Source organism: Conger conger, chromosome 2 (assembly GCF_963514075.1).
Source record: "Conger conger chromosome 2, fConCon1.1, whole genome shotgun sequence".
Classification (NCBI taxonomy): Eukaryota; Metazoa; Chordata; class Actinopteri; order Anguilliformes; family Congridae; genus Conger; species Conger conger.
In genome coordinates, this window is record NC_083761.1 from 41,863,371 (window position 1) to 41,880,377 (window position 17,007).

Here is a 17,007-nt window from a genome sequence, read left to right on the forward strand (position 1 = left end):
TCTGACAGACGCTGCCTTCTCTCAGCTGCACTTACCGTGTGAGGATCAGGAGCGCTCGCGGTGGACTTGGATGGCCAGCGCTCCTGCTAAGAGGAGGGGCAGCAGGTAGGACTCCCCGAACACACCACTCACATGTGCAGCCTAGCGGCTAAGGTGCGTTACTGGGACCCGGAAGGTTGGTGGTTCAAGCCTTGGTGTGTGGCTTGGCTATACCATTTTGTATAGCACCATTCAAAGTCTCAAAGTGCTTTAAGGTCAAGATAAAATGTTTTTAAAAAGATTTTTAAAGAATTACAAATAACCACACTGCCTTGAGCTCACACATTCCCACGTGCACGTCCCGACTGCCTAAAGTAATGTCTTCCAGCCCCTTGAAGCAGTCGCTACCGCAGTGCACAGCGTCCTTTATCAGCGCTGACCTTCCCGGCCCCACGTCCTGCAGGTCGTACAAGTCCCTGGACGGGCGGACAACTCCCGTGCTGGGTGGCACCAACCCCTCCACGCCCCAGCCGGCCTCTCCGGACACGGCGCACCTCCAGGACTACGGCCCCCTGCCCTCCCCCCACAGCCCGGCCAGCCCAGACCTGCTCCCCCTCCCCCGGGACTCCCACCGCCTGCTCTCCAGTGAGGACACCCGCTGCTCCACGCCTGACTTCACCTTCGAGGAGCTGGTAAGCCCCAACTCCCAGGCTCCCGCCCGGGTCCTTATATTACACCGTAATCATAATTATATTATCTAATAACAAACCCAGGTTTCAGATTCAAATACTTTTTTGTCCTCGATTAATCTTGGCTGGTGGAAATTATCTGAGCAAAAGGACCAGAAGGCCGGGTTCGCATTTTCTGAGAGCATTTCATAACCGCTCCAGGCAAGCTCTGTAAGGCGTCGGAAAGTATTTGAATCCAAAACAATGTAATTGACCCAGGTCTGACCCTTAACAAAATGTTGGGAACACCAGTGTTCGTCTCAGCATTTATAAGCAAGTGTCAACTCAGCCAACCAAGCCAGTTCGTATTGTAATGAAAAGTCAATGCTACTAGACTGCTAACCTGTCTTCGCAGAGATACGTACAACATTATCTTGATGGAAATGCGAAAAGACAGAATAGATAGGTCTCAACCTATGTATAAACAAAAGGACTGGAGTGTATATTAGTACTAAGCCAGTGTATTCTGTAACCCTAGAGAAAGTGGCTGTTACTGTATTTCAGGTGGTGTTCAGAATGGTACATTTCACTCAAAATGAAATGTAGCGTGGCTTTGTACTGGGTTGGGTCAAACGACCCACAGTGCGGTGCTCGTTGATGGACAGCCGCGGTTCGGGTGCTCACGTGCCACCCCTCTCTCTCTGTACGGGTTCCCCAGACGGTGCAGCCGTGGGAGCGCCGGAACTTCCCGCTGGAGGAGGACCCCGCCCTGGAGCCGGCAGAGCAGAGCGGCCCCGAGGGCGAGCAGCCGGGCCCCGGGGCCCGACGCGCCTCCGCCAGCTACAGGAGCGAGTCCGAGAGCGGCCCCGGCTCGCCGCTCCCCAGCCCCGCCGGCGCCCAGCGCTAACAGACACTTACCCCCGACCCCCTCCCCATCACCTACTGGCATTAAAAAAACAAAAGCTACAACAAAAATGATATATTAAAAGGATTCCTGTTGTTTGATATTCAAACATCAGCCAAAAAATTTTCACAGTTTTTAGTGAACATACTGAATATAGAAACCTGTTTTTAAATGTTTTTTTGTTTTGTGTTTTTTGTTTTTTACATATTCGCTTTCCATGTGACAAAAATAACCGGGAAACTTCACAAACCATTACAAAACCAGGCTGAAGGCTAAACGGAGATAAATGTGGCTCGGTATCATTTCTAATGTTGGGTGCACACTCACGGAGAACTATGTAGCAGACCTCTCTAATGGGGCTTGTCAAATGTGGGGGTATTTTGATTATTTGATGTCCTTGACCCATGCAAGTTAAGTGTTAATGGCAACCCCCTCATTTTTTTGCCCCATGCATTGCAATGTTGTTTCCTTTTAAGAGAACATGCCAAAAGTTGTGTATATCATGTAGTTGTTCCACATCGTTTTTGGTTACCATGAGCACTTGCTTTGCAGTTTTTATTTTATTTTAGTATTTTTTGGGGGAGGGGGGGTTGACAGCTGGGGAGAGTTTCCCTGTCCCTATATTGGCTAAACGGCTAAATCCCTGACTCATCAGCAGTAATATTACTAAACATTATGCAGTGTTCCGCTTTGCCATTGACCTTCTTGTGTTTCTGGCAGTTTGCTGGTCAGTAGAGTCGCTATTCCTGTTGACCCTGTATATTCTGCTGACAGATACATACTCTGTGTCTTCATCAGTGAGAGAGGAGGGGTGGGGGCTGGGGTGTCCTTTGGTGAAAACGGGAGTGAATCGTGGCCACTGTACAGCACTTTTCTCCCATGGAGCACTGCTCTGCGCTGAAGCACCTTCCTTCAAAAGCACTGCCTGTACATATTCAGAACATACACAAATCACTGGCCAAACCAAAGGAAGTCACACGGGGTAGAGGGTACCTCCATTAGTTTCGAACCCTTCTCTCGGAGGCGAGCAGCTTATTGGTGGGAAGTGGGGTTAAGAAGTTCGGCTGTCGGAGTGGTCTGCAGGAAGACGGCAGGACGCGGTCACGCGAATGTTCAGCGCATGGTTACGGGTCTCACCGTCGCGCCAAGGGGGCTCGTATGAAATGTGCAAATGTTCTTTGTGACACGATCCATTTTTTGTCATGATGCTTGTTGGAGGCGTTTGTGAACAGGGGTGTTCTCTTTAAAAGGAAGCCAACATTTTGCAAGTAGCAGCTTTTTCTGATGGGCACATAGACCTCAGGTTTCAGAGTTTTAAGGGAAACTTTTTGACACATATTATTCCTCAACTCCTGCTGCTCTGGTAGTAACCGTTCATTGTGATCGGTCAGATTGCAAGACTACTTTGCTGCGTAATTCTTTTCTTTTTGTCACCCTACATTGTGTTAATGTCATTGATTAGCAGATTTCTTGAATTTGAACTATTCCCATCAAATTGCAAATTGCTATGCAATCTGGATTGTTAAATACACATATATGTACATGTATATGTCACACAAATATCATATTACACACGTACATGTATGCATATATGTATATATGTTAAATATAAACATATAAAATTCATAGGTTATATTTTATGCCTCAGTTGTGATTTTCATTCAATCCTGTATCACTGTATTCTGTTTTTGTAGTTACACAAGACAGGTTTCAATGTACCAATTTAATTGTTGCAGCAGTTAACGGAATCAATCGTGGAATTGTTTTGTATATAGTACCATTAAAACCATGTTAAAACTTTGGTAGAGCTCTTGAACTTATTTGCTTGGTAATTGGTTGTACAATTCCTGTAAACTTGAAATGTAAAACACTTTTTTCTGATCAGTGAATTTACTCTGGATGTATTTCTCCTGTTGTGAGGAAACAAAACACAAAGCAGCCATTTAATACAGACTTTATTTCCAAATTCACATTTACAGCAACATATATCCGTGTAAACCAGTTAATAAAACGCACAATAACTATATGGACAATCACAATTGCAAAGCTAGGGTTTAGAACTGCAAAGAAAAAATTGAAGTGGAAAAAGATTTAGAAGGCTATAAGATGAAAACTGCGAAACCTTTTCAAACCTACCCATCAAGGCCGGGGCTAAAAATAATGTGCAACATTGAAAAGCCTCAGGGAACCGACTCTTTCCACACCAGTTTATCCTTTTTATGTGCGTTTTGTTTTCCTTAAACAAATATTAAGACTGGAACATGACCCTGTCCTTGACCAAATTGCTATAAAAACCATGCGTATTCTAGTCATTTCATGTGTTCCAGTAATGCACATTATATAGACATAAAACACACTTCCATTGTTTTCATTCAGAATTCTGAGGTCTACTGGTAAGCAAAACAAGACTACATGCGGAGTTTGTTGCATGCTGAAAAGGTCTTCGTTTAAGACTCTTTTTACCTGTCTTGATGAAATATTTCCTTGGCATTAGCCAAACAAATACACATACATATATATTTGGATAATTCTATATACACCACCGGTAAACCATGTATCCACTACGAGGACGAGGGTTCCCATTTGGGTTCATTCCCTTCCATTGCTACCTACATGGATATCCTAATAAAGTAGCAAGTACAGGATATACAATGAAAGTACTAGGGAAATCCAAGGAGTAACATATACTGCAAACTCTTTAAGTGCATGCAAGGATAGCATACAGCATAACATAGCCCAGTCTTCACTAGCTAAGTTAAAGTGAGTGTAGCAATTAGCCATTGCTGTAAGAAGATATTCCATCTTAATGTACCCCCATTAGACATGCTCAGAAGTAAAATTCTGCAAAACTGGATTTTCTGGGAAATGGTATGGAAAGAGTTTCCCAAGTTCCTGCGTTACTTATCGCCACTTGCTTTGCTCAGACCTGAACCCAGTCACAAAGTCAGATGAGCCTGCTCTAAACTCTCATCTTGGGCAACGATGTTTATGGAAGTGATGGCAGCAAGAATTATGGGACAATATCTCAAATTGACAGTCCTGCAGAACATAGGTCTGCAATGATTTCAATACGGATCTGTCAATCAAGTTGGGAGCTCCCTGACTCAGGAATGGACTGAATGTTTTAAAAAGTCTAGATCTATTCAGCACTCGGGTTTGCCAGTTACACATCAGTTGATATCAAACCGCAAAATTGACTGATACCGTTTTATTCTGTGTTAAGGTTTTTTGTAATGTACGCAACACACATTTCATTTTCACATATATTACAGTTTAACACTTTATGTTAAAGGAAATCTATATCAGACTCAGCTTCTAGTGGTTTTGATTTAGTAGCAGGTCGGTCAATTTTTATCAAAATTCTGAAGACTCGCTACTGTCAACCAAACCAAGCAGAAAAACAATTTACAGAGAAGTGCTGGAATAAAGATAATTACGACTGCCACATTTAAAAACATTTTCATACCAGATACATCTCACTTCCACAAATACACAATTAGAAAAATGGTGCGCAACACAAGCTGGGTAGGCTAATATGCGTGTAGCGTTTCGGGGTATTTTTTTTTTTTTTTTTTCGTTTTTCTACATCCTTCCGTTATAAGCAATGTGCTGAAGTGTCCACAGTAATTAAACCATATGGAAAGAGTTACACTTGCTGTATTGTCTTTTGCTGCGCATGCAGGGAGGGCAATGGGTTTAGCCTGTAGATTTCTGCAGGTAGGATTATGGGTAATGGAAACTGATATTCTATGACGACTACTTTTTATTTTCAGAAATCGTGGGAAATGAGAGCTCTCCTTCATCAGCCCCTGCCCTGTGGTATTTATTTTTAAAAAATTTTAGCAGATACCCTGTTACACTGATGTGACTTAATATGCTGTGCAAGTGACTCTCTACCATAAAATTCAGTCTTAAGAGAAACTCGTGCTTTTCAAACCGCACATTTGTGAAATTAAGGGCTTGATGTGAAAAAAACTAAATCGAAAATCGAATAACTATATTTGGTGTATTTACTGTCGCTAGTAGGTAGGTAGCAGTCTTCCACCTCATTATTGGTGTGGGAGGAATGACAGAATTTGGATCTCAAAAACAATATGTTCCTACATTGACAGACTGCCTCCCTAAGTCACTGTAATAGGCTGTATGTTCTTCCGGACTTTATCGACCCCTTGGAAATGTGACCCCTTTAGTCTGGAACAGCATATTCTGCTGCTGCATCACTCAGGGTGGTTTCCACACAATTCTTTTCTGGAAAATGACACACGAAGAGCCAGAGAGATTAACGGGCACTGTTATGGATTAAAAGCAAGTACAACACCTAAACTCTTACCCGTCTGTCAACACTTCAAATGAACCGTGTCTCTCGACTGCCAGCTGAATTCAAAAGCAGTAGACCACCGTAATTGATGTCCAATCATCGGTATCCTGTTGAATGTACTGAAGCATGAACAAGCCTTCTGTCTTGTCATGGAATTATTCTCAAAACTCAACATGGAAAATATGATATGAACTGATATGGTCTAAAGTTACTTTGAAATTTGAAGACGGAAACCAACACTTTTTGTATATTCAAGGACGATATAATTGTGCCAAGTGTTGTGCAAAAGCTATCTCTGCTCAATAGGCTTATGACAAGGGTGTACAAGCATTGCTTACATAGGAATGTGTTCATGCAGTGTCTGTCCTAAACCATGTTGACTTGGACAACCCTCCACACAAATATTTTCTAGGTATGCTCATAAGCCATGGGGTGGGTGGCGAAGTATGTAGGACAAACACGTTTCCAAAATTCCAGTGATTTCATGTGATGGGTCAAGGGACATGTGGCAACACGGGTATGTCGCAAAAAAAGACTAGAACTGAAGCTGCCGGTAAGATCTTCCAAGGAATGCATTAGCACATGTTCCTCTGGATTCGCAGCAAGTCCTGCTAATTTATTTGACAATTTTCACACGTTGTAGCTAACCAATGTCGAACAGGCATTCCAAAATCCTTCTCAAAACGGAGGCACAATACCACAAACTGCCCTTTAAACCAATCGAGCTGAACTGGAAAACCCAAGTGCTCTTAAATACAGTGCCAGTAGCTTAGATGCCAACAAATTAGTACTGAAAGGAAAAATGAATGTTTTAACTCATACATTTAATTTAATCTGCAATTGAGGCGTTGAACAAAATTCCTTTGACTGGCCTGTTTTTGACTTAGCATTTAGAGCACCGAAATGATTCGAATCATTTCCGACGAGGTAGGATACGAGCATTATAATCGTTTTCTACACTGCAGATTGTTAAAGCTTCTCAAAACTGCCTGGTTTTCATGTATACTTTGCACAAGACGAACCGCCTTTTAAATGTCATTATCACGACGGGTTACAAAACAACGACAACGATAAAATAAGGCTCAAAACCACGATGTGAATGGTCAGGTATGTTAGTAGCCTACATATAACCAAAGACACTGTAGGATTTACAAGGACAATGCATCCTAAAAGTTCCAACTACATTTCTTCGCTAATTTGTGATTTTAGGAATTTGTATTTCATTTCAATCTGGCCCTAATCGTTATGCCCCAAAACTGATCAGCAATAGGATGGTAAAAGGCTAACTGCTTTCCTAACAAAGTCAGAAAATCTTGCAAGACTTTTTTTAAAGGAAGGAGGAAAGGCAAGATGACTTTTCTCTTTTTTTTTATCATGACTGTGTTTGCTCCCTGGGAAGAAATTCAGCCGGGAACAGGGAATCACAAGCCCTGGTTGGCGAGGGAGGCAGAGACCTGGTCGGCTAGCGTGGAGAGTTGCGGCGTATCCGTCATGTTGAGGCTGCCAGAAGAGGACACAGTGCTGAGACGCCGAGGCGACCCATCCGTGGAAATGTTTGGGGAAATGGAGACAATCTCCGCTCCGTGGTCGGTACGGGCCTTTGCCTGTTCGCGGAAAGACAGCTTGTGCGATTCAATCTGTTGACGAAGGTCAGAAATGTAAGTCACATTAAATCAAATAATTAAATATTTTAGTATTTTCTGTTGTAGAATTGAGCTGCTTGATTTGGCTGATTATGCGTCTGTTTCTTATGGGCAAATAAAATACAATATCTGCCCATCGGTTGCTTTGAATAAACTTAATCTCTGCAGACCCAAAACGGCACCCTCTACTGGTAAAATGTATCAGTAACATTTTTACCAAGAAGAAATACATTTAATTCACACACAGACACCAGACAATCCCTCAATAAAATTATTTGTTTCGCATCCATCATATTCCTTGCATATGGCATGGACTGTTTGTTGAATATGAACTGTATTCCCCAAAATGTCTTCAGTCCAATATAAACCAATATCAAACTGCTTTTGAAGCAGAGGACATGGTCAGCAAGAAACATATGAAAAAGTTTAATTCTCTTCTCCAATGAACCTGGATAATAATACTAAAAATATTAGGATACTTAATTTTGTTTTTATTTTCATTAAGTCTCACTGGCCCAGAGCCCATTTCTGAGGCACAGCTCTATAAAATTGTAGCACAAATACAATGTGTCATCTCGACCCTGTTCCTACCACATTTTTGAAAAATGTTTTTAAGAGTGTCTCCACAACTGCTCTAAAGATAGCCAACACACTTCTGGAGAATTTTCCCCAAGGCTTTTAAAACTGCAGTTGTGAAACCTCTTTTGAATAAATCAATCATTTAGATTCTAGTGTCCTAAGCAACTACAGACATATATCCAACTTACCGTTTATGAGAAAGATACTTGAAAAATCGTTCTGAATGACAACCGTACTTTAGAGAAGTTCCAGTCAGGTTTTAGATCTAATCACAGCACAGAGACCGCCATAACTAAGATGATCTTAGACTGCTAGGGTGCTGATGCTAACAAGGTTTCAGTTCTTATTCTTTTAGATTTGAGTGCAGCTTTTGGCACAAATGACCACAATATTCTAATCAATCTCCTTCAAAACTTGATTGGTCTCTCTGGATGCCCACTTAACCCTTTAAGTATCGCCCCTTTTCTTGACACAAGCTTAAAAATGACATACCCAAAATAAAATGGTTCCTATTCTTGAACCCTTTTGACTACATGTATAATCCTGGTCTCTTCTGAAAGGTAACCCTTTAAGGTCAGAATTAATCCAAGTATTAAAGAAATTTACAGAAGCTCAAACACAGTGAGATTGGAAGCTTTTTTCTCACTGAAACAATTTGACTGGATACAGATTATTGTAGCTGTGACTAATAGCTAATTTGTTTGTTGCTACTGATAACAAACTGGTATCGTTTTATAACTAGATATGTATTCTTCGTTTGGATAATAAGCAATAGTATACAGAGTTTCAGTGATCGCTTGTCTGGAGTGCAATTTGGGCAGCTACATGTTCTTTTTTATCTCTTTACATTTTGAATCATACGTGCTTAGCTAAACCTTTATTTGGTACAAAAAGACAAAACATATAAATAGTGTTGTGCAGCACACAAGTCAACATTTCTGCAAACATTTTCTTACTAGAATACTACAAAAGACGTTTGAAATTACCTATTGTACCTTTAAGGCAGAGTTGCGGCGAAGATGCCAACTTAACTTGAGAAATGAGTCCACATCATTATATTCTTTCGTTCAAACATAATTTGCTAGGCTAGGCATTTATCACCAGTTTGTTGATAGAGGTCTGAAAATGACACAATGCAAGTCACACCTTAAGTTAAGTAAGTTAATAGTTAATAATAACTTAAGTAAGTTAATAAATACAAATATAGCCGAGATGCCACATAGCCTAAATGTATTAATGGATGTTTTAGTCCATGTGAATGATCACTTGGTAATATGTAGCCCACTTAGAAAGGATGTCCATATATGATTTTAAAATTTGTAGAAGTTCCTTCTGATCTACAAAATTAACCGTTTAAGAAATTTTTAGGCCGTTTGATATTACCAAATACAAATATTATCATGATTCAGTCTGGGATATTGTGATGAGTATTAGCTGGTTTGGGATGCACATCCACCACAGGGCTCCGGCAAGAAGTGTTTACTATTTAACCTACAGAGCATTTGAAGGCGCTATTTTGCAAGGATTGTTGGATATGATTAACCTATGTAAGGAAATACAGCTAATAAAATTATGACGGGTAGGCTACCAACTATGAGGATAAAACTCAAATGTCAAATCACGATTTTGGCTTCATTACAACCTTTATTTGTCTGGGTGGCCATCCATAAACCAGTCTCTGCGTTTAAGGGTGGAGTTTGAGCCCCCGTTACCTTCTGGGAAACACAGTAACAGTTAACACCTGTCAGTCATACTTGCTTTTGCGCAGCTGAAATTGGGGGCACTTAACACAAAAACAGTTATTTCGTAAAATGGTAAAGCATATGAACGCATCATGAAATAACAGCTGATTGTCTGTACTTTTGTCTCATGTTCATCTTTTGATCTCAAATCCAAATGCCTTAAGTATACAAGAATAACACATTTCACCATATCGTTCCCATGCTTTTGGCACTCTATATATGAGAAGAATATTGTACAGTGTTTTTATTAGGTGCACTAAATCTTTATGTTCATTATGTTTGTTTTAAATCTTTCATTTTCTTTCACATGTAGTTAGGACAAGGGTACTAATGTGCCACTTTTTGTAACTAAATTACAAAGTCTGGTGGAGGGTGTGTACTTACTGGTCCTCAAGCTTTATGGGGGGGTGCTCATCGGGTATGATGGGTTCAGAGGGGGGGTCTGGGATGACTGTAGTAAGGTAGCAGGGGGGACGGGCATGACATCATCCCCATTTAGGGGCACATCTTTGCCACCCCCCTCTGCCTCCTTTCCCTTCTCTCTCTAAAGTGGAACCCCCGTGTAGATGAAAAACATGCATGAACATCAACAAAAATAAACAAACTAAGGAATAATTTTGACTCAAGTGGGAGCTGGAACAGGAAACAAGCTGAATGCAGCATGTTGGATTGCAGGATAACTGGTTTTATGATAAAATTGTGGAAAAAAGGAAAAATATTAGCAAAATGTGACTAGAGCAATATACATGCAAGGTACCCAAAGCAGGTCTTCTGGATGCTAATCTTTCACTGCCTTGAATTTATGTTTATTTTACAGTGTGTGGCTATTTCCTCTGTAAATACGTAAAAAAGGAGGTTGGATTTGACTTCCAACACACAGCAGTCCCATCTCCTGACTGTGTTAGCTCAGTTAGCTGGTGCAGGAGAAGCGAGAGGCCAGCAGAAATGAGAATTGAGGATGAAAGACAAACACGCAGGGTACAGAAGAAAAGAGAAGGGGAAGGAAGGCAGTGAGGCAGGCAGCCACTGTTACCAAGGAAACCACTCTCCTGCATTTAAGTCCTTGTTTAACTGCATGTAACTCATGAGTGGATGTTGTCCCTTCCTGACCTTTTTCTGATGCCATCTTGAAAATGTGTAATGTGAATACTATCAAAACGATAGTAGTTCACTTCTGAAATCTCAGTTTAAAGTATTTTTAATTAATAATGGTGGAACATTAGATTTGTTAACAAGGTGGAACTAATCATATTATGCGGCGATAGGACAGATAATGTATTGTTTGTTGTATAAATTACACATGTAATTACACACCGGAAAAGATCTGCAAATCTTTCTGGACACATCACTACCCCCAGAAAGTCTCCGTATGGGGCCACATATAGTTGTGTGGTTATTATTACTGTAGTTGTAAATGTTGCAGTTATGTCACCATAAACAGACACATTAACATACTAGTGGGGGCATTTAAGCATTTTGCAAGCTATTTTGCAGGAGCTAGAATTATGGTTTGCCAAGCGCAATCCAAGAGCTCTGCCAAGAAAGCATTGTCCAAAAGTCGGAAAATCACTCCAGTTACCATGAAAGAACCTTTCAACTGGCTTTTGTAAAGGCATGATTTTAACTTGTATATAAAGTATCAATCCAAAGGGCTGTGGAATTGTAAGATGTAAAATACCTTTAAATATTTACATTAACATTTAAAGTTGATAACTTGTTTTTCACATGATGTAGCATGTGCAAAAGCATTGGTCTTTATAAGTGAGCTTCATAATTTTTTGGACAAATACATGTTTCTATTTTACTTGGCTCTGTACTGCACAATTTTAGATTTGTAACCAAACAATGAACATGTGGTTAAAGTGCACATCCTCAGCTCATACTTAAGCCTAAGGTTTAGCATATGTCTCTGACAGTTTTTTGTTGTTGCTATTTCTCAGCCTCATGTTGACAAATGTTATCAAAAGCCTGTAATCAAGACTAGATACTGACAGCTCTCTGATACTTGCACTAAGAAATCAGAAACACCTGTGAACCAATTTTTTATTATGGTGCCCTGAAATGGGAGGGACAAAAAATTCATTTCTACATGTTAAAACTAACATGTATAAGAAAAAATACCATTTCATAATGAGAATCTGAACTGAGATGACAATATTTAACCAAAAATGAATTGTTTGATTACAAATGTGAAGTTGTGAAGTATATAGTCAAATGATTAGAAAATGATTTAATTCACTGTACTTGCCTTCTTCTGCCCACCACCTGCCACATGACCAATGTTGTCAAGAGAGCCAATCTTTGACTGGACCTTGAAATCCAACTTCTCAGATTTGATCTCAATATTACCTCCACCTAGTGAAAGAAACAAAGGGAAAAGAGATGATCAGCATGCATACATTTAGATAGACTGTCAGGTTCTGTGTTTTTTGTTGTCTAATTTTTGTTTTGTTACCCTCTGTGCACACCGTAGTCTATCTGTCAGTTCAGTCACTTCATTCATTTGCTTCACCTGTGACTCTCTTCCTGATTGTTTCACACACCTGATTGTTACTCCCTCTAGTTACCTGTATATTTAAACCTCTCTGTTTGTCTCACTCATTGCCAGATTGTTATGTATCCAGAACATACTCTCCAGCGTTTATTTCCGATTCCTGTTACAACCTGTTTTGTCTTAGACTTCGGCCTTTTGCTTTACCTGTCAGTCTTGTTTTGATCCGTAGTTTATTGACCCATTTTGGCTTTTCAACTTTCATTTCTGGATTCTGTTTTGTTTGGTTTTCCCGCTTGCTATCGACCCTTTGCCTGTAACTTCAACTTCGTTTTGGATTACCCCTGCTATCTCTGTTTGCTGGTGTATTGACCTTCTGCCTGGACACTTACATACGAAACTGCATATTCCCTGCTGATTCTGTATCGACCTCTGAACATTACTTTCTGGTCTTGCTACTGGGTCCTGTTGTTCTGATTCCAGACATATACTTTCTTTAGGTCTCCTTTATTGCGCAAAACAAAAAGGAAAACAGTGGGCTCCAGAATTATTGGCACCCTTGATAAAAATGGGTGAAAACTATATACTTTTATTTGAATATATTTACTCTCATGTTTCAAAGTAATCCATTTTTTCTGTAAAACATAGGTGTCAATATTATTGGCACCCCTAAGAATTATTGCAAATAAAATGAAACAAACATTGAATTAATCTCAGTATAAAGGAACTATATTGTGTCATTCCATCACTTCCTGTTTCACTACAGTATGAAAATAAGCATGCAAAATCCATTTGTCATCCATCAGCATGGAAAAAGCCAAAGAACTGTCAATTCAGAAGAAATAGTGGCAACTGACCATCACAAGTCTGGTAATGTGTACAAAAGAATACATAAACATCCATCCATCCATCCATTATCTGAACCCGCTTATCCCGAACAGGGTCGCAGGGGGCTGGAGCCTATCCCAGCATACATTGGGCGAAAGGCAGGAATACACCCTGGACAGGTCGCCAGTCCATCGCAGGGCACACACACCATTCACTCACACACTCATACCTATGGGCAATTTTAGAATCTCCAATCAGCCTAACCTGCATGTCTTTGGACTGTGGGAGGAAACCGGAGTACCCGGAGGAAACCCACGCAGACACGGGGAGAACATGCAAACTCTGCACAGAGAGGCCCCGGCCGACGGGGATTCGAACCCAGGACCTCCTTGCTGTGAGGCGGCAGTGCTACCCACTGCACCATCCGTGCCGCCGAATACATAAACAGTTCAACAATTTTTTTTTAAACATATGAAATGGGTGCAAACTACGTACAAGGAGAAAGATGGTGAGGGAGGCCATAAAGAACCCCATGTTTAAGAATAGTAGAAATTGGTTGCATCTTGGGGTCACCTTGGGGTCACCAACCATAAACCTCCATACGAACAAACTCTTTGGAAGGGTGGCACGAAGACAGCCCTTACAGAGCACAATAAACAAATCCAAGCATCTGGAGTTTGCTAAACCGCTTTAGCCATACACACCATCGACACATTTGGCCGCAAAATAGGAATGCATACAAGGAAAAACACCTCATACCTACTCTTAGATGTGGAGGTGGGTCATTGATGGGTCAAGTGCTATGTTTAACTGTTTATATGTTTTTGTACCAATTACCAGAACAGTCAATTACCACCTGTCTCTTCTGAATTGACAGTTCTTTGGCTTTCCCATGCTGATGGATGTCAAATGGATTTTGCATGCTTGTTGCTTCATTTTTATATTCTAGTGAAACAGGAAGTCATGGAATGACCATCATGAGAATACATGTATTGAAATAAAAGTATAAAGTCACTTGATGACTTAAAGCCATTTAGCCAACAAATGTGTTCCATACTGTATCAGCAGCTGAAACTTGAATAATAAAGAGTCCCAATTTAATATGTACAGTGTCACATGTGCATTGTAAATAGTCACATGACCAGGGCTGTTTACTTCTTGGCTGCACCATGAGAAGAGGATGGCTGCTTCAATACCTATGTGGTCATAGTATGAATAAACATGTTGACAGTCACAATTGTGACTGGTGAGATAATGCAGTGTCTCTGGGTGAACATATATTTCATCCATCCATCCATCCATTATCTGAACCCGCTTATCCTGAACAGGGTCGCAGGGGGGTTGGAGCCTATCCCAGCATACATTGGGCGAAAGGCAGGAATACACCCTGGACAGGTCGCCAGTCCATCGCAGGGCACACACACCATTCACTCACACACTCATACCTACGGGCAATTTAGACTCTCCAATCAGCCTAACCTGCATGTCTTTTGGACTGTGGGAGGAAATCGGAGTACCCGGAGGAAACCCACGCAGACACGGGGAGAACATGCAAACCGGCCGATGGGGATTCGAACCCAGGACCTCCTTGCTGTGAGGCGACACATACTTCATATATATTGTTTTTGTTGAACCTAACTTTATACTCTTTTCTTTCTTTAAGTTTGACTTTGAGTCAAGTCCTAGATATGTTGGATAATAATGGCCCCTCAGTCTTAGCTCTGTTCCAGTGCATGGATGGGTCCCATGGTCTGGTATCTGTTCAGGCACTGTTTCAGTGTGAGGATAAGCCCCACAGTATGGTATCTGTTAAGGCTGTATTCCAGTGTATGGATGGGGTATATAGAAATTAAGACTATGAAATATGGTAATTTAGCCTATGGATAGTAAAGACAACACTTTATCCCACCAGACATGAAACTAACTTATTTTAAGGACATTTTCATCTCTGGGAAAAATTCAGGATTAAATGTAAATACATTTTCATGACTATCATTTACACCTGAAAACAAACACCAGTTAGTCGCAAATGAAGATCTGTTACCTGGTCTGTGGCGAATGTTGTCCTTAGAGCCACATTTTGATTGTACATTGGTCAAATCAACCTTTTTATGAACAATTTGAACCTGGGCAGGGATAAAAGAGAGCAGTTAGTATTATTTATCAGTTGTCAGGATTTATTTGACTGAACACCCAGACATCTGGAATGAGCAGGCAAGAGACATGCGAGGACACCAGGACTTGCTTTCTACATTGGCCTGTTAGTTCGGTTGTTGGTTGTGAGGGAGAAAATACAGGGTTTCATTTCTCTCCATCACAACAAATTTCCTCAGAATGAAAATGAAAATATAGAAACAACTATAGTGAAGTTGAGTGAAATTTGCTCCATTCAAAGCCAATCAAACCAAAAAAACCAACAGATTTTGGTTGCATAATCTTAATATGAGTTGTTTTAATAGCCTCAACAATTATAGTTCAGGGCAGCTGAAAATAAATATTGTTATGTTATTGGATAACCCATCTATATATTCATGGACCGTTTCAACTTTTATTTTCATTCTGGTTTCCCCTGGGAATTGTCTATGGAAGAAAACAATGCTCCTTAATTTGTTGTGACAGGAAATGGGATGATCAGTGATATTAATGAAGGTAAAAAATGAGGAGACGTAAAAATCAAAATCAAATACCTCATTGCTGTAAAACTTAAACATAATCTTGATAAATACTGAAAGAACAAAAATGATAGTTTATAATGGAGTGTGAAACACAAAAAGCAAAACCAAATCATCAAAATCTGCAAAAACAACCAACCAATCTCTCATGCTGTGAGCTGCTAACTGCATTTCTGAACCAGGAATTGGAAGATCAGTGAACCACTTCAGTGAAATCATGATTTTTTTTAAGGCCGCCAGTGCTATAAAGTAGCAGTGTTGATAGCAATTTCATATTTGGCAGTTGTAAAAAGTACTGAAATTATCCAAAAAGAAACTTAATTGAACAATGCATTTACTGTCTTCCTCAATATTTCTTAAATGAAATGGCAACACAAAACAATGAAATAGCTAACAGATAGCTTAGTCCTGTACATTAATACCTATGAAAATTATCTATGTTTCGTGAAACAAGAATATAAAAACTCAGTACTTTGTCAATTGTAAATCATGTCAAAATCATCACTATACACCACCGCAGAGACAAGAGACTAGAAATTGAACCCGTACAGGGTTTATTTTGGAGGAAAAATAAACAATATTATTGTCCTTAACTTCACATGCATTGTGAGAACACTTCAAAGTCCATTCGAGTCCCATGAAAGATTGTTACATACTGTATTATAAATATCAGCACCACAGCATACATATGTGGTTTCATTATTAGCATGCTGCCAAAGTGTCCAGGTATTGCACAGCAATGCTAATGTGTCCAGTACTGTGAATATATTTGGAGCCTCCAGTGCAAAAGCCAGTAATTCCTGGCAGACGTAGTGGTAGCCATGCACTGCAAGTAGCCCACACAGTAAACTCCAACTGAAACAGCAGCAAAACCACTTTATTTTACATTACCTTATTCTTTACCGCTTGCATTGTAAACCAGTTAGGCTTAAAATGTTTTGAGAATCATTGCTGCCATCCAGATCAAAACAGCCATAATGTCATCCAACTCCGTATTGAAATTAGTTAATCAAAAAAAATATTTAATATTTAATAATTCCCCTCTTTTTTAGACTTTTTGTTTGCATTTGAATGTAAAAAATGCAGTTGTCTTTCAAAAACTTGTGATGTGTAGATGGCTGTTTGAATGATGCTGTTTGCTGACTAGCTGTTACAGATAAGAGAGGCATTCATATAGAGTCCG

At 40.2% G+C, this 17,007-nt stretch overlaps 2 protein-coding genes across 5 annotated transcripts in view; one reads left to right on the forward strand and one right to left on the reverse strand.

Moving 5' to 3' along the window:
• The window catches only part of kansl1a (KAT8 regulatory NSL complex subunit 1a), a 56,479-nt gene extending 53,127 nt beyond the window's left edge, over nucleotides 1-3,352 (forward strand). For 2 of the 4 annotated variants that reach the window (XM_061232192.1, XM_061232193.1), the window contains exons 13-15: nucleotides 1-105; nucleotides 368-671; nucleotides 1,366-3,352. The exon at nucleotides 1-105 is cut by the window's left edge and continues 8 nt beyond it. In XM_061232192.1, the coding sequence (XP_061088176.1) occupies nucleotides 1-105; nucleotides 368-671; nucleotides 1,366-1,554 (598 nt within the window). In that variant the 3' untranslated portion in view covers nucleotides 1,555-3,352. The remainder of the gene's footprint in view (nucleotides 106-367; nucleotides 672-1,365) is intronic. The other 2 variants (XM_061232194.1, XM_061232195.1) reach the window with 1 other exon arrangement.
• A 137-nt stretch (nucleotides 3,353-3,489) lies between these two features.
• Nucleotides 3,490-17,007, reverse strand: part of mapta (microtubule-associated protein tau a) — a 50,476-nt gene continuing 36,958 nt past the window's right edge. Inside the window, exons 13-15 of the mRNA XM_061231365.1 lie at nucleotides 15,197-15,278; nucleotides 12,082-12,188; nucleotides 3,490-7,506 (exon numbers count right to left, since the gene is read on the reverse strand). Coding sequence (XP_061087349.1) covers nucleotides 7,291-7,506; nucleotides 12,082-12,188; nucleotides 15,197-15,278 — 405 coding nt within the window. The 3' untranslated portion in view covers nucleotides 3,490-7,290. The remainder of the gene's footprint in view (nucleotides 7,507-12,081; nucleotides 12,189-15,196; nucleotides 15,279-17,007) is intronic.